The following is a 19351-nucleotide window of genomic DNA, read 5'->3' as shown; positions in this document are numbered from 1 at the left end:
AGTCAGCACGTAGGTAGTTGGTGCACGAATGCGTAAATACGCATTCGTATACTAGGTGCTGTAATTATATAATAAGAACCTAACGGGGTTCCTAATAATAAAAGAATTTGGTAGAGATGCTTATAGAATACTATTTCAAGATTTAGTATATTAAGGGAACTAAAATTTTAAGAGTAGATGCACTTAGTAGAAAGGCTAAACTATAAAATAATAAGAAACTATTAGGAGTAATGCTACGCCGAGATAAGGATAGATTAATTAGGTATAATTACCCTAAGCTAGTAGCAACTTAAGAGGATAATAAACTAGAAAGAGTTTATAAGACACTAAGAGGCTTTTAAGTATAGAGAATCTTTAAAGTATAATTAGAGGAACAGTTAAAACATCTAGAAAAAGAAATACTATATAAGTATAGAGAAGCGAAGTATATCCTAAGAAGCATAGTAGAGCATTTTATAGAAGATTTCTATAAGGGATTAACTTAAGAATATAATAGAGCTATGGGCTTAGTGTTAAGACTCTAAGAGGAGTATATTATTAATAGAATTTAGGGCTTAGCGCGAAAAGTTATAAAGGAATATTTAGATTGCTAAAGAAATAAATTAATAAGGTATAAGCTATACGGAGGGCTATAACTTATTAAAATACTAAAAAGACTATAGGAGGTTATATTATGGGACTTTATTATTAAGTTACTAAAATTAAAAGATCCTATTACCAGATAAGATTATAACGCGATCTTAGTAATAGTAGATAAGCTTATAAAGTAGGGCTACTTTATAGTATATATAAAAGAAATCTTAGCGGAGGATATTGCTAGAATCTATATTAAAGAAGTGTTTATAAGACATGGAGCACTAAGTAAAATTATATTGGATAGAGATTTAAGATTTATAGTAGCATTTTAAGAGGTATTCTTAGCGGAGCAAAAAGTTTAAGTAGTAACTTCTACTATATATTATCCGTAGACAGACGGTTAAATAGAGAGACTAAATTAGACGCTAGAGCAGTATCTAAGATATTATGTTAACTATATACAGAATAATTGGGTATTGCTATTATTAGTTATATAGTTTATATATAATGCAACACTATAAGAAGGAATAGGCATATTACTATTTAAGGCAAATTATAGATATAAGCTAAGAATATCGTTGTTACTATAATAAGTAAAGAAAACGAGTAATATAGCTAAAGAAAGAATAAAGACGTTAATAAATCTTTATGTAGACTTTATGGAATTAGTAAAGAAAGTATAAAAGAGAATAAAAAGGTACTATAATGCTAAAGGACTAGATTTTAAGGAGGGAGATAAAGCATAGCTACTATACAAAATTTTTAAAAGTCGACGACTAAGTAAGAAGTTAGACTATGTTAGACTAGGACCTTTTAAAGTTATATAAAGGATTTTACTAGTTACGTTTAAGTTAAACCTATTAGCTAAAATAAAGATCTACCCTATATAGTATATTATAATACTAGAACTAGTATACGGGAATATTAAGATACTAGTTTATAAAGTAGATACGTACAGAGAATAAAAAAAGGATAAATAGTAAGTTTTAAAGATTATTAGTTATAAGGACGTTAATAATAAAATATAGTATAAAGTAAAGTAAATAGGCCATACTAAGATTACCTAGAAACTACTAGAGAATCTAAAAAACGCTATAGAAAAGGTACAGAAGTATTAAAAGAGATTAGGTTAGGCAGTATTAATAAAAAATAAGTTACCTAAGGGGGAACCTAAGAAGAGCAGTTGCTAAACTACTTAGATTTATTTCCTTCTTAGTTAGAAGAGAATCCGTTTTTTTATTACTAAGTTTTTATAAACATTATTCTACTAGTTTCTACTCCTTAAAACGGACCTTTTTACGAACTTTTTTAAGACGGATTAACTAAGTGGACGCCGCCAGATAAGACTTAAGGGCCCGTTACTAAGTATTAGCAGCCTCCCGTTTAGCATTCTAAGAATAGCGTAATTCCGCTAAAGCAATAAACAGTTTATTATTTAGCTATGTAGTAGTAAATTAAATATAAAACCCTAAGACAAATTAATTAGGGAACTAGACAACTATTAAAAGTAATAGGTTATATATATTTAGCATTAGAGACAGAGTAAACGTTATAAGATAAATAAATATTCGCTTTAGTACACTCTAAATAAAAGGATAGTTATTGCGAAAATAGGTTCGCTAACGTAATATAAACTAACCCCTCTTTTAAACAGCAAGAATATAAAGATGGTATAATCTTACTAAGAGATAATATTATAGCGATAGTGTGAGTATAATAAGCAGTTAAGGAAGAAGAAATTGCTTTAGATATAATAAGCAATAATATTAACTAAATTAATTAGATAGATATTATACCTTTAGTAAATAACCTAAAGATGCTAAGAATCTTTAAAAATAAAAATAGAGAGAAGGGAGATAGTGTTACGGACGCTTTAAGTATAATATTATAACTACTTAAAGAGGAGTTAGAAAAAGCTAGTTAGTTAATTTAAATATAGTCTAGAATAGAGCTAATAGAGTTATATAATAAGGAATAGTAACTAAGGTTATATAACGTAATCTATATAATTTATATAATTTATATAATCCGTAATAGAGTAGATAAAGCATATATATATTACGTATAAGAAGGATTTTATAGGAGTACGGTTATATATTTAAGGACCCTTAGTCCCTACCTAGATAGTTCCTTCCTTATAGTAATTCTTAGAATATAATTAGAGTTAATCTATTAGGCAACTACTCTACTAGTTATTATTACGTTATTGACTTTTTATTTACCTATATACCTAGCCTATTAATAAGTCTACCGTAGTTCCTGCTACAAGGCTTCGTTACATATATTCTTCCTTAGTTATTAAGTAAATAATAATAATATCAAAATATGCCATAATAAACTTATTAAGGTGTTCTTCTAATATACTATTAATTCGCTTCTAAAACGTTGCTAGTGCATTTATAAGTCTGAATTATATAACTAATAGCTTATATAGTCCCTCCTTTAACCTAAAGGCTGCCTTTTATTTATTGCTTTCCTTAATCCTAATCTAATAGTACGCCTATTTTAGATTTATCTTTATAAAGATTTATATATTACCTATCTGATCTTAGATTTCGCTAATTAAGGGTAAAAGATACCTATCCTTTCTGATAATACTATTTAACTATTTATAGTTAATATATAATCTAAGTTTTCTATTTTTCTTTAGTACGAATAGTACTAGATAACCTATTAATAACTATAATAGTTTAATATATCCCTTTTATAAAATTTCCTAGATAAACTCTTTAAGTGCTCTTAACTCTTCTTTAGTTAACTTATAGATTAAAAAGAACTTTAGACTTATTCCCAGTTCTAATTTTATTTTATAGTCCTATGCTATATACTCTAATAGCATTTTATTTTCTAGGCTCTATAGTTTTTTTGCTATACTTATAGTATCTCTTTAGTATATAGGATAACCCTTTCTCTGTTTCCTTATATATTGCTCTAACTTAATACTATACTAACTTAGTTATTATACGTCTCTTACGTTATATTAACCTAACCTATTACTTAATCAATTTTTAGATTATACTCCTATAACTAAGGCATCCCTAATAGTAGGATATTAAAAGATATTTTAATTTATCTTCCTTTAATAGTTATCTAAATAGGTCCTATTTTAAGATTAATAATACCTCCTCTATAGGTTATTAGATCTCCTAAAATTATAACTAGTAGGTAAGGATGCTCCTTCTATCTATAAGATAGTTCTATTTACTTAACTACTATTAGTAATATATAGTTTCTTATTACTTTACTATCTATTAGTGCTTTAAACTATTAATCTTACTAATTAACTTATAAGTTTAGGTATTATCCTTAAATCCCTTTAAGGGCCTAAGGCTCTATTACTAGTTCCCTCTAGTTTTATAGGCCTTTACTTTTCCTAACTATTAGCTACTTAATCCTTATATACTTAGCTTACTCTTTAGCTAATACCTAGTTCGCTTTTTATCCTTAATATACTATAAATATATATTCTCTAAGTATTTCCACTACTATTATTCGTCTAAGTATTTTTCCGTAAGGAATCTTTTTAGTTAAAGTATTAAATCTCCTAATCCCTAAACTTCTATTAGATGCTATCTATATATATACTTAGCATTTCTATATTATTGCTTATCTAGCGCCTAATATATTCTTATAGGGTACTTCTAAATTTTTTTTTTATAGATTTTTATATATATCGTATATATTATTTATATACGCAATTTATACTAATATATAATACGCTAAGTGCTTTAGGTTAACTCTTAGCTTATTTTTATTCTTAAGTTTAAACCTTTATCTAGCTAATCTAAACGCTAGTCTCTTATTTGTAGGTACTATAATTTACCTTTTACTTTTTTAGTCCTCTAATCTTTCCTCTAGATTTCTTAACATTATAATTAATGTTCCTTTAATATAACTTATACGTTTTTTTATAATTACTTAGTCTTAAATAACTCTTTTATCTAGCTATATATAAAAGTCTTCTTACTTATTATTATATTGCTGCCTATACTACTTTTAGTATAGCTCCGTAAGCGTATACAATCTATCTATAAGAAAATATCTTATTATTACTATATTATTACAACCTTTAGTATACCGTTCTTTAAATCTAGTTAGAACCCCTAAGTCCTCTTCTTATTCTAATTTTTTAAGCTACTTTACTCTTAGCGTGCCTACTCTTAGCCTATTAGTAATTCTTTATATAGGTACTCTAACCCTTAGTCTGCCTAGTGTTCTTAACCCTTAGTAGCCTTTTTATTCTTACTACGCTTTAATTTAATTCTTAAATCCTTTTTAGTCTTCTTTTAGTCTACATCTAGCTATAGGATCCTTTAGATCCGTAAACTTTATAATTTTAGTATTAGCTGTTTAACTCTAAGGCTAAATACTTTATTTACCTATTATGGGTACTCTTACTTACTTTTTAAAGTCTTAAGTCCCTAGGAATTCTCTCCCTATACTTATTTATATATTACTAAACCAAGCCACTGCTCTGCTCTATTGGCTATCGTCTATTATAGGTCCTTAAGCTTATCTTATCCCGTCTTAGGAATCTTAAGCATCTTTTATCTTATCTTAAGAATCTTAAGCCTTTAGCTTTTTGCCTTTATTAAGTACTAAAGTAGTTTACTATTTTACTTCTCTTATATTTTATAAAGTGATAAATATTATATCTAATAGAGTTTTAATCCCCATTATTAATCCTTTCTCTATAGTGGATTTAACTTCTACCTCTATTATAACATTTCTAAGGTTTATATACTCCTAGTAAACTACCTTTATTACCTTATTATTACTAAATATTTCGCCTATATTAAATTTATTATCCTTAATATCTAATTTATAAGATAGTTTATTAGTTCCTCTAAACTTTAATAATTTTAGCTCCTATAGCTAATAGCTTGCGCCATACTAAACGTCTTTATAAATTTAGTAAGTATTATTATAATAAAGCGCAAAACTTTTAATTAAATACTCTTCGGTTCCTTATAGTACACTATTATCTCTCTATATGTGTATATTATCTACTAGTCTAGTTCCCCTTATTATATAGTTTCTCTAATTATCTTTATGGTCTTTAGTGAAATAACCTTATTTTCTATAATTTATATAAGCTCCTTCTTTAAACTATTTTTCTTATTATAGAGTCCGCCTAAATATCTTTTGCTGCTAAGATCCCTAGTTTAGCCTTTACTTCTTAAACCTTTAATTACTTAAACCTTGTCCTCTGGGTTTCTATAGTTGTTTACTTCTATCCCTTAGCACGTTGATTTGGGTCTGTAGGTTATCGATAAGAGCTAGCCAATAGAATTAATAAGATTAAAGCTCCATGACTATACGCGTACTTTTAATTCTAGTGTTCGCGTACCGGCTACTTTGTCTACGGACCCTAACGTGCTAAGAGATACTCTTTAGTACTGCTTAGGTCTATTAGCTCTAGCTCGCTATTCTATAATTTCTAACTTAGTTAATGCGTGCTTTACGCCTTATATAACTATAAAACTCTATCCTAACCTTTTTTAGCCTGCTCCCTTTAATAAATCCTATTATTAATCTTAATTGCTTAGTTAATTAGTTCCCTTAGGGTATCCGCATCTTCTATTAGGATAATTACGTCCTAGATTTTTACCTTAAGTCCCTGTTTATACTATACTATAAGCGCCCTATTTATTATAGGACACTACTATAACACCTTATATACGTCTATATATTTCCACTAACTTAGTAACTAAAGACCAACTATAAGACTGTAATTTGCCGCAATCTATAGCAATCTAATAGCAATTTGCCGTATTCTGCTATATTCTACTAAGTTCTACTAAGTTCTACTAAGTTCTGCTAGGACTACTACCTAAATCCTATTCTGCTCTATATATATATTAACTAAGCAATTAAGTCCATAATATGTACCTTTTCTTCCTATTTTTTTTTACCTTTTTTCCTTATATAACGTTTAATTTTATTACACAGTTTATATACATAGCTTAATAATATCTACTTTACTATATATTATCGTCGCTTATACTTACTCCGTAATACTATATTATATTAACTTTATAGACTACCTCTAAAATATAGAACGACCCTAAAACCCCTATAATAGCCACTAGTATTATATCTAAACTCTAAAAATAACTAGTAAAGATATAAAAGTCTTTTATAGACGCCCTTATATAAAACTAAGCCACTTTAAATTATTAATAAGCTAAATAAGAAGCACGACACCGGCACCTAATTAAAAACCTCCAAGAAGAAATCCGTACTCTTAAAATACCTATATTAGGGCCTTAAGACCGAATACTATCCCTAGAGATAAATATATAGAACGTAAGCCCTAAACCTATAATAGCTATTTACCCTAAACCGGCTACTATACTATAACAATCTAAATAATTACCTGACCCTCTAGTATTTACTAGTAAACTATAAGGCACATTACTAGGGTATATGGTAGGGAGTAGGTAAGCCAAGTATAAGTTATAAGGAGAGTTGATGGAAGAGGACGATATAGTAATAAGGGTAGGCAATAGCCTAAGTATAGAGAGAGACGAACTAATAAGGAGAGAAGGGCTATAAGCCTAAGGTGCTTATAAGGAGGTACTAAGGGCTAGCTAAAGGCTAGCTTTAGCGACCCCTAAAAGCCCCTAAGTAATACAGCCAAGTAAGGGCCAAAATAACCCTTATATAAACAGTAAGAGCTCTAATTATTCCTAAGCTAGCTTAAGTATAAGCTAATTAGTAATGCTAACTATTACCTAACTAAAGCTAACTAACTTTACTACGCCCTAAGTTAACTAGGAGAAGAGGTAGCTAACCTTATTAAACCCCTCTAACTAAACTTAGTATAAAGCCTAGTTATACTTCTTAAAGCTATATACAGGGATCTAAACCGCTAAGCTACTGCTTAGAGAAAGATAACTATATAGCTTAAGGAACGAAGAGTTTCCTAGTATACTTCTCCAAATTTAATCATTACGCAAAGGAAACTGGCTAGAATAACTCTGCACTAGTTAATAGCCTTATTAAATCTTTAAGCCCTAAACTGAAAACCTTCCTAATAGGCGTAGACCTACTAGGAGCTCTTAATATATACATAAACGCTATTAATAAATGGTATAATAATATACTACGCCTAATACCGAAACATGCTCCTTAATATAATATAATAGCCCTATAAACGTCCACTAAGTTATCTTAGAAAAAAGCTTCACCACACATGCAACCTTACCAAAAGGTAGCGCCACACTCCAAAACTTACGCATACCCATCTTACTATTAAAAACAATCGATTTTCTAACTTTCAAGACCTAATTCCTACTGCCTAGCGAGCTAGAGGTGGATTTATTTATCGTTTTACCCCCTCTTCCCAACAGAAATTTTTCTCTAAGGGTGGCCTTAGCTTATAAGCGAGGCATGGACAGGAATACTAAAACTACTACTACTACTACTAATACCAAAACTACAAAATAGGGGCTAGTTTCTCTACTACCTCTTAGCCTAATCTCCCCAGAAATCTTCTAGTAGGATTAATAAGGAGAAAAGGGTATAAGGATAGTAAAAACTAGGAAAACCCCCTTATAAGACACAAAATGCCAAGGCCCAGTAGGCCTAAAAAGAAACCTCCTATAGAAATAAGTGATAATAAGTCTATATCTACATTCACTTTTTCTAACCCTTCTTCTTCTCCTGGCCTATTTGGGACAGGAGAAAAAAGAGAACATCCTTAGTCTTTTACTGAAAAAGAAAACCAAAAACCTATAAAAAAGACAACTAAAATAAGGACTTTTACGGCTGGTATACCTAGTATATCTTTCTCTCCCCTTTCTCCAGAACAACACCTATAAAAGGCTCTAGATAGCCTAACCCAGGCCTATAAAGGGCTAAAAGAAGAAGAAAAAGAAGAAGATAAAAAGGAACAAGTTAAACAGCTAGAGGACTATATACGTAGTATCCTAGCAGGAGAAAACCCCTTTATAAAAGGAAAAGAAAAAGAAAAGATAAAAGATGTCCTAAAAGGACTAGTCGAAGAAGTAAGAGCTCTCCGTAAGGAGGTAGCCCCTACTAAAAAAACCTACGTAAAGAGGCTAAAGAAGGACCTCCCTACTTCGTCCTCTCTACCCTCCTCATCACTACTATTTCCTACTCCTTTTACTTCTACTAGAAGTAAGAAAAAGCAGCTATAAGAAAGAAAGCTAGTCCTAATTANNGACCAAAAGGACNAACCTNTAGATACCTTCTCTATACGAAACAAAGTTAATTAACTATTTACATTAAAACTGCAAGTAGAAAAACCTGTTTTAGCATCTATAGCTAGAACTAAGGGAAAACAAAATATCCTCCTTACGACTACGGAAGAGTATAATGCGGATTTCCTAGTTAAATATAAGGAAATCTAGCATAACTGCTTTACCTTTTAAAGAGAACAAAAACTAGAACCATGGATTTAAATTATAGTCTATAGGGTTCCTACCCTACCTTTCCTAGGAGAAGGAGGCTCTAAGCTTCTAAAAGAAGAAATTAAGACCTTTAATCCTATAAGGATACAAGGACTACCTAAATAGATCTTATTTAGTATAAAAAGACACAATCTATAGACTAGATTTGGCTCTATAGTTTTTACTATAGAGAATGAAGAAAAAAGATAAGAAATCCTTAAGTAAAAAGAGATATTAATTGCAGGTACAGCTACTAAGGTAGTAAAATACCTCAAAGTCTCTCCTACTACGCAATGTACGAGCTGCCAAAAATTTGGCCATATAGGAGATAGGTGCTCTACTAGGGCCTATAGATACTGTGCAGCTGCATATTTATCTAAAGACTATTCCTGTTCTACCTGTATAATAACAGGCAGGCCTTGCCAGCATACCACCCCTCTTTGCATTAATTGTAAAGAAAAACACTTTGCTAATAGTAAAGACTGCGAGACTCTTAAAGCTGCTAAACTAGTACGCGAAGAAGATTCTATGGAAGAATAAAACAGATAGGATTCTAGAAGGGGGTAACTCCTACTAGGCTCTTAAAACGATATTAGAGAGCAAAAGGACAGAAATAAATTGCAAAAGGACAGGGACAGGGGTTAGGATTTCTTATAGTTTTTCTTACCATTTTCTCATTCCCTAGTAGTTGTAGTATCTTAGTATTTTACTAGGAAACTATAAACTCCTAATTTAGGGGTTTATAAACTACTAGGACATAGCTACTAGTACATATTAAGCTGCCTAGAAAGGATTTATGTATATAGAACTATAGCGCCATAGCCCAAGGCTACATGCGTAGTATTGTACGTAGTATAATACAATGGATAAAAATTAAAAAAAAGTTATCTTAGCTTAAGCACCCTAACGCTATAGATATTAACACTAGGACCCTAGAATATACCCCACCAGGGTCCTTTAAATTAAAACAACGTATTAAGCTAGGCCTCTACTTTAAATATAAAAGTAACTCCTACCTCTTTAACTACTACTCCGTCCCTATACCTAAATACAATTTATAAATCGCTAATACTATTACGGAGTAAGTATAAGCGGCGATAATATATAACAAGGTAGATATTATTAAGCTATGTATATAAACTGTATAAGAAGTCAAGACGTTATATAAGGAAAGAAGGCAGGAAAACGGGGAGAAAGTGTATATATTGTTAGCTTAGTTGCTTAGTTAATACGTGCATAGAGTAGAATAGGATTTAGATAGTGGTCCTGGCAGAACTTAGTAGGATTTAGTAGAACTTAGCGGAATATAGTAGAATATAGCAGATTGCCATTAGATTGCCATAAATTGCCATTTTATAGTTAGTCTTTAGTTACTAAGTTAGTAGAAATAGGTAGATATGTATAAGGTATTACGGGGGTGTCCTATAATAGTACCCCCCCTTTAAACCTAAGCTTCTGCGAGATAGGGCTATAGTAGTTCTAAATAGAGTTTGTAAAAGTCTTCTGTGGCTTATATAAGTCCTATAAAGTTAATAGGTTCCCATAAGGGCTTAATAAAGCCTCTCTATTTTATAAGATATATATATTAACGTTTCCGTTTATTATACTTAATATTATTAATTCTTTTAATAAAGTACTTGTTTTTATTACCCACTTTAACTAATAGGGGAGAGTCTTATATCTATCTGGGTAGGGCGTTTAATGCGGGAGTAGTAGGGTAGAGGACTAACGTGTAGAATATAGGGTGGATTTTAACCGTATTAGGGAGCTTTAGTTAGTAGGTATAGGAGGAGATAACCTTCTTAACCTTATAAGGGCCAGCGTTCTTTTAATTAAGCTTCTTAGTAGGTCGTTTTATATTTAAATTTCTTATATTTAGCTAGATAAAGTTACTAATTTAATAGGCTGGTGGTAGGGTTTATTTCTTATTTGCTGCGGCTTTATAGGCAGATTAAGCCTATATTATTTCGTTAGTAAGGAACTATTATAGTTCCTCCATCTTCTCTACGAATTTATATACTTCTATAATTTATAAGGCGTGACGAGCAGGGTAAGGAACATTACTAAAGGGTTTAAAACCTATTTATAGATATTGGCCGTAGTTGGCTAAGAATGGGGAGACCTTTATAGTTTCTAAGATAGAATTATTTATAGTAAACTTAGTAAATATAAGCTAGTTAATCTAGTTATTTTATAAATATAACTTATATATCCAAATATACTATTCCATTATAGCGTTTATATATTCCATTTAACTATCTATTTCCGGGTAGTATACTATAGATAGTAGTGCTTTAATGCGGAGTTAGGTAGTTAGTTCTTTTTAAAATATAAAGATAAACTAGCTACCTTTATTGGAGATAATCGTTTTGGGGAGTCCGTAGAGTTTCTATATATAATCTAGGAATAGTTAGGCGACGGTAGGTGTTAATATATTAGGGTAGGCGATTAAGTATCTTATCTTAGATAGTTAGTCTATAACTACTATAATATTTATATAGCCCTTACTTACGGGGAGGTTAATAATAAAGTTAATTAAGACGTCCTTCTATCTTTAGTTTAGAATAGGTAGTAGCTTTAGAGGGCCGTTATATATCTTATATAAAGCTTTAGCTTATTAATAGATATAACAGCTAAAGATATACCTTTATATTATATTATGCATATTCGGCTAGTAATACTCCCGTTAAAGTAGCTTTAGGGTTTTTCCTTAGCCTGGGTAGCCGGCTACTAGTAAGTTATATACGTGTTTAAGGAGCTTAAGCTTAAGTTTATTATAATTAGGGATAACTAGACGGTTCTAGTAATATAAGCGGTTTTTATAAGCTTTATATTTATTTAGAGAGATCTTTTTAAAGCGTTTAACGCTATCTTAAATTAGCTTAAGAGTCTCTTAAATAAACTCGTTATTTAGGTATTTATTAATTATAATCTGTTCAATTAATTAATTAGTTATTTTAAGGACTTATACTATAAGATCTTTAGTAGAAGGGTTAAATAGTTTAGAATAAAGTAGGGTCTAATTTTGGTAAGAATGTGCCTTTTTTAGTACTAGCGCGTCTTATAAGCGTTAGGTTAAGGTATTAGGCTTCTAGCCTTAAACGCCTAAGCGGTATATAATTAAGAATTAGAAATAAAATAGGTATTCTAACTAGCGGGCCTAATAGTAGCTTAGCTATTTTGTGGTTATAAAGTACTGTAGGTTTTTATAATCGCTAAGGACCTTAATTAGAAATCTAGCGCCTTCTAGTTTAGGTCGCCATTGCTTAAAGTATCTAATAATAGCTAGTAATTCCTTATTGTAAATCTTATAGTTATATTCGGCTAGGCTTAGTTATTTTAAGTAGTATACTATAGGGTATAATACTCCCTCTTTATTATATTCAGACAGGATGCCTTTAGTAATATAATTAGATAAGTCAGCTTCTATAATACTTATTTGGTTTAGGTTAAAGTATTAAAGTATAGGCGGGGTAGTAAATATAACCTTTAGATGAGTAAAGGCCTTCTTGCATTCCTTATTAAAGATAAAGGTTTATCCTTTTAGGTTAAAGCTATAAGGGGTAAGACTAGGGCAGAGAAGTTATTAATAAACTATTAGTAGAAATTAGCAAATTCTATAAAGGCTCTTACGTTCTTAACGTTCTTAGGTTCTTACTAGTTTATAATTACTTTAATTTTCTTTAGGTTTATTTATATACCATTTATAAAATAAGAAGCCTAAGGTATAGGACTTCTATCTTATAAAACTTATATTTATCTATATCTAATTATAAACTAGCTCTATATAGGGCTTATAAAATAAAGTTAATATATTTCTAATATTTGGTTAGGTTATTTCTATATATTAAAATATCGTTAATATAAGTAGTATAAAAGATATCTAAGTAGGGGCGTAGGGTGTTATTTATGTAATGTTAAAACGAGCTTAGGGTATTTGCGAGGCCAAATGGCGTTACTAAGTATTTAAATAATCTATACCAAGTACAAAATATAGTAAGCTATTTATCTCCCTTTACTATACGGAGGCGGTTAAATGTAGAGATAATATTAAGCTTTATATAGTAGCGAGCCTTACTTAATTGGTTTAGTATCTCCTATATTAACAGCATTAGGTATTAGTTCTTAATAGTAACGGCGTTAAAAGCTTAGTAGTCTATATAGAAGCGTAGTCCGCTACCTAGTTTCTTAATAAAGATTACTAATACGGCTATAGGTAAAGAGCTTACTCTAATAAATCCTTTACTTAGGTTCTCGTTTAGATACTTCTATAGTACTTAGAGTTTATTTTAAGATATCCTATATAGGGGTCTAAATCTAGGCTACTTTTCTTCTTCTAGTATAATCTTATAGTCGTATAATTAGTGTTCCGGTAGCTTATTGGCTTTCTTTTATAAAAATACCTTTAGGCGGTTATAGTATTTTACTAGTACCTTTATAGTAGGGTTGGTGTACTTCTTTAGTGCTAAGGCTTTCTTAATATTAGCTATAGTAACAGCGAAGATCGTATATTTGGGTTTCTTGGTAAGTTACGCTAGTAGGGTAGCTCTAATTATATGAATATCTAGGGCGTTAAGCGGGCTTTAGTTATTTATAGTTTCTTATATAGTTCCTTACTTACTTTTAGGTTTAATATTAGGTACGGAGTTAGTGTTAGATTTAGGTTTAGGTTCTTTAAGTATACTCTTTATAGTAAAGTACTAATCCTTTTAGTATTTTTATGTGGTAAGCTTAAGCTTTTACTTAGTTTAGGGCAGTATAGTACTTAGGATCTATTTGTAGGGTTTAGTAAAGTTTTTAGATCCTTAGTAGATATTAGTAGAAATCTTACGTTAGTGAAATTTGGTGGAATTCCTAGGTTAGTAAAATTTAGTAAATTCCTTAAGCGCGGGGTAGATATTAGTTAAAATCTTAGGCTAATAGATTTTAGTGGATTTTCTAAATTTTAGTTTAGGCTTAGGACGGTATATTATAAGGCACTTCTACTTATAACAGGAGGCGGTAAATAAAAGCTTAAGGTTGTTTTAATTAATAGTTACTTTATATAGCTTTATTTAGGGTTATTTAATAATTACTAGGTAACCTAATATAGTAATAAAGAGCTTAATTAGTTCTTTATGGTTTAGGTATTAAAGTCTTAGGTATATTACGTGGGTAATTTAACCTAAGACTGTGTATTTGCTATTAAATCCAAATACGTTAATATGCTAGTTAAGGGGGGTTAGAGTAAAACTATTATCTTATATAAAGATCTTATTAATAAATCCTATACTACTAGCTCCTATATTAATTAGGACTTAAGTATTAGCCTATTAATTATTCTGCTAAAGATAATAGTTAATAGTTATACTATAATCCTAAGAGTTAAAGTTTATAATATCTAAAGCATTTAATAAGATCCTAAGGCGGAGCTATTCTAGAGAGCAACTTAACTTTAAAATATACCTTTTAGTAGTAAGCGGGAAGGGGTTCTTATATAATATTAGTTGTAGCTTCGCCCTTATAAGTAGTGCTTACTAAATATAGGGCTAGAACTAGTGTAGAAGGGTATAACTTTTCTAAGATAGGAAAGTCTTAGTGCTATCTGTCAGTTGGTCGGTTAGTCTATTAGTCGGTCACAATCAGTTAGAATTAAGCAGTAAGAAGAGAAAGAAAAGAGTGTATTAAAGGAAAGTTGTGTGTCTATTAGTGTCGCCTAAGTTATTAAAAACTCTAAGGGCTTTAGACCGACCTATATAACTATAGAAGGCCTAGGCTCTCCTAAAGCTACGCCCAATCTAGATATTAAATCTAGGGGGCCAAATCACACCATTACATACCTCCCCTACCTAAGTCGTTGTCCCCTAACGACTTCCAAAACTCTAAAACTCCTTATCTTCGAAACAAAGGCGCGGTAGGTAATTGCATGCGTTCCTTGCCCTTACTATAAACCCGAGATAGTAAATAAGGAGACTCCGTTCTAGTTAAACGAGACCGTTCTTATCCGCCTAGCTAAGCAGTATAAGATATATTAGACTAGCGGCTCTTAGATAATATAGCTCTTTCGCATCCTTCTACTTGCTCGGTTCTATCCCACAATTCTTTAGGTAACTCCGCATAACTCTGTCCTTCTGCAACAATTAGGGGTACTCTACTTAGATCTACTATAATAGTTAAAGAATTGATTCTATTATTAATGTAGTAAAAGTATAAGCGGCTATTAAAGCGCCGCATTTTAGTTACACGCATAAGCTAAAACGTATCCTTATAGTTTTTAACGGCCTTTAGATAATAGGAGTGCATCTATTTTATGACTTCATTCCCGTTACCAGTAAGAAGAAGATTACGATCTTAGATTACTACTAGAGAATCCTATTATCGTTTACTAAGAAGGGCGTTAGATAGAGCGCTGGCAGCTATAAGCTTAACTACTGCAGAGAAGTGATATAAAATTACGCTATAGAGATTAGCATATCTAGACGGCGTATAGGGCGGCGCTCTTAAGTCTTGGTACGCATCTACCAACTCTACCTAAGTACCTCCTTTAGCGACCTTAAGGTTATTATAATCGTCCTAAATACCAATAAACTATAGCAGCATTATTTGCCGAGTTCTAGTTAAAGGTCCTTTCGCTCTATAAGGAAGGTAAGGCATAGTTATACGTATATCTCCTTTCTTATATAGCTGAGCTACCTAGTCGGTCGTATACTTTTCTACATCTTTAGTGGTCCAGTCTTAGTTAGAGATCTTATAAACGAATCCGTCGCCCTTAGTCGATCCTTACGCCTTAAGATTCTTTTACTATAATTCTAGGTAGTAATATATGCCGGGTAGGATAATTATATAGTTATCCTTAGTCTTATTATCTAGAGAAACGCTTCCTTAAATTATATCGGCACCGCGTCTACTTTTAAAGAGCGAGGGAATATTAACGTTAATATGGCGAAAAGCTATAGAGTCTCCTTTAACCGCGAATTTCGCATAATAAGGGTAGAAAATAAGTTACTACCAGCTATTAGGTCTAAAAGCGCAATAGAGATAATAATACTAAGGGTCTTGTCTTATTAGCTATTGGTAGAGACTATAGACCATCATTCTTAACCAGCTATAATTTAGCCGCCTATTAATTAGACGCTAATAGTGGCGGTATATACGCATTTCCTTATTAATTATCGCCGAGATATTAAAATCCTACTACCATCCAAACACGTTAAAAATTATAGATCCTTCTCACTGCCACACTTCTTAGTCTTTTAGTAACATTATCTAATTAAGCAAAGCCTCTTTATTATATAAAAACCTTGGCGCTAAGTTATAAATGAACTTATACGGTTTTAAGGAGTTAGACAAAACTAGAGGTCTATAAGCCTTTCTAAACCAAGAGTACGTAGTAGGATCGGTCTTTATAGTGCTAAGGTGGTTATAAGCGTAATATATTAAACGGAGCCTGTAATATAGTGCGGTATAGTTTAGACCCTTTATCGCCAAACCTATACGTCCTCCTATAGCTTGCGTATATATCTAGCAGACCTTATATATCTCTAGATTAAAACTAGCTGCCCTATACTAACTACGCAAGAGCTTTATAACCTTAGTTGGTTTAATTTTAGTAGTTCGGTTTAGAGACGTCTTAAGATAAGCGGGTATATTATCCTTACAGTTATATCCTTGTTTTACGCGTAGTATCGCTATAGTATCTACGGCCTCCTTAATATACTCCTTATTATCTCCTAGCTTAATAACGTTTTTATTAAATATTAACTCTACTCCTAGCCCTCCTACTTCTAGGTAAGTAATCGCCAGCCCTCTTTTTAGATTCCTTCTTAATAAAGATACTAGCAGCCGTAGGGGCGAGCTAACTAGCGTTCTAGCTATAAGAATGCTCTTATTTATAGATAATAAAGGTAAGTTAACTAATATAGGTGATCCTTATTAGGACGGACTTGGTATAATACTAACGCCTCCTCTTTAAACAGGTGTTAATAGCTAAAAGGCTAAGGGATTTATTACGTTAGAAGTATACCATAAATATATTTATAGTATAAGAGCTAAGCTTTCTCCTACTTATCTAATTCCGATATTAGTAACCTCTAGTCCTATAGTAGCCAGTCTCCTACTCCTTAGCGGTAGGTCCTTATTTAGAACAAGGAAGCCAGTTAAGTATCTTCTTAAACTATACTTATTTACCACCTAGTCTAATATTGCCCTTCCTAATATCTTAGACGCAAGCGTAAAATCGGTTAGCTATAGTTGAGTAGTATTCTTAATACCGCGTCTTAGATATTTAAGCCTATTAACTAGAGCTTTATTAACTCTTACTATAACTTTAGGAAGTAGGTAGATTGTAAACTTTTAGATAGCGGAGAGGAAGTTATAGAAGACTGCGTATTTTAGCGGTCTATTAAGAATATCTTATCTCTAGGCCTTTTGGATGGTTTCTCTAGCTTTATTATATTAGTTTCTTTAATCTTTAGCCATTTTGCTAACATTAGAGATATCCTTAAAGATTAATATAAATGCGTCCTTTCCTAGAGATACTTGTAGTCCGTTATCTTAGTTAATAAAATTAACTACTATACTAGCAGCATCTGCGTAGTTTTCTTGTAAGAGCAAAATCTTGTTATAGACTTGGATAAGCACTACTTAACGCCAATTAACTGTAAAGCCTCTAACTTCCGCTAGGATATTACTAATCTATTACTTAGCTCCTTTATAGAGGACTAGTAGTCTACTAGATAAAGACATAATAAGCATATTATTGTTCTTAATTCTACCTAGTTTCTGCTTTAGTTAATTATAATTATCTCTAAGGTTTATTAAGGGCGAAAAGATAAAGTTTTAAATAGGGTTTCTTAATCTAAATGGTCTACTAAATCTAGGTAGTGGTATAAAGTTTTACCGGCTCTAATCGTTAAATAGACCAATTATGATTTTCTATGCCCGGCATGGAAAATCGCTATTGGTTTAGTGAAGGCGGTAAGCGGAACTAATATCTTTGTAGTAAATAATACTAAATAGTTATACGCAAACATTCTTCTGCCTTTACTACACTGTTAATATATATTGGATTTCTATAACTAAAAGGCAGGCGTAATAGAAAGAGCTTTAGGAAATATAGCGAATAAACGGATAGACTACACGGCTGTTATCTATGTCCCCTTCCCCGCCTTAGAACTTAACTATCCCTTAATTAAATGTTTTGTACTTAGTTCTATTAAATAATCTTTTTAGAATGCGTACTTCTTAAGCTACGCGGCGTTATAATACTGGTAGATCTTATATAGCGTCTTCTTTAGGTTCTAGCTCTGCTATTATTTCTTATAGCATAGTTCCGCCTAACTAGTTAGGCCTATCCTCCTGGCGGACTTTAGATATCTATTATTAATAAAACCTCTTTAATCTATTCCCTAAAGTTTAATCGCGGAATAGCGTGCCGTTAAGATCCTTAATTAAGTACCATCCTTTATGGGGGTAACTCTTACGAATACGGAACGGGCCTAGCCATTTTGGATCTAACTTATAACTACTAGAATAATCTTATTTAAGCTGCGTGTTATAAAGTATAACTATATCTCTGACCTTAAATCCATCCTAGTAAATGCGATAAGTGTCGTTAAAATACTCCTTATTTACTACCCTTAGTCGTCTTATACGCGCGATAGCCTCTTGTATATCCGCGTCTCTTTAGTTAAACTGTTTTATATAAAGTGCTAGCAGCTCTATAGTGGTCCGGACTATTTACTAGGGTAGCGTTTACTAGGTAGGTATATAGAGTTTAATAAAAAGGATATGCTTATACCTGTATATAACTTTTGCTAGTGTTATTCCTATAGACCGCTTAATAGTTGTTCTATCTACCTATAAAACGGTATAAAGATTATTTAGCTATAAGCTATCCATCTTTGCTAAAGCGTCTATTATAGGCTTATGACCTCGCTTTATAAAGCCTTACCCCTGCGGGTAATATACGGAAGCTATAACCCTTTTAATGTTGTAGAGTTCTGCAAGCGCAGCGGTAATATTAGTATTCTCTCCTCTACCGTTTATAGAGAGCTGTTTAAATACTCCCTATTAGCAGATAACGTCTTTATAGAGGAACTTTGCTATACTTTTCGCATCCTTATTTCTAAGGGCCCTAGCTTCTACCTATCTAGACATATATTCTCAAGCAATAGCTAGGTATTAAAAGCCGAGACGGTTTAGTAGCATAAATATAATGTTTACCAATACTCGTTGCCACAAGGTAGACTCCTATGTAGGGTATATTACTTCTTCTTCCTATCCTAACTGTTGCTCCTAGCACTATAAGCACGACTTAATATACTACGATATCTAATCCTATAGCTCTAGCCACTAATACTAATTTAAGACCCTCTAAT

At 31.5% G+C, this 19351-nt stretch overlaps 1 protein-coding gene across 1 annotated transcript; it reads left to right on the top strand.

Moving 5' to 3' along the window:
- Positions 1–9218: 9218 nt before the first annotated feature.
- Positions 9219–9679, top strand: K441DRAFT_736772 (uncharacterized protein; the record flags this gene model as incomplete). The annotated part of the gene is made up of 1 exon (XM_067654315.1): positions 9219–9679. A coding segment is annotated over one exon (315 nt), but the record flags the coding sequence as incomplete, so codon positions are not given.
- Between the last annotated feature and the right edge of the window lie 9672 nt (positions 9680–19351).

This window comes from Cenococcum geophilum (genome assembly GCF_001692895.1).
Source record: "Cenococcum geophilum 1.58 unplaced genomic scaffold K441scaffold_60, whole genome shotgun sequence".
Lineage (NCBI taxonomy): Eukaryota > Fungi > Ascomycota > Dothideomycetes > Gloniales > Gloniaceae > Cenococcum > Cenococcum geophilum.
Note: the sequence above shows the minus strand (reverse complement) of the source record. Positions and strands in the feature narration are given on the sequence as shown.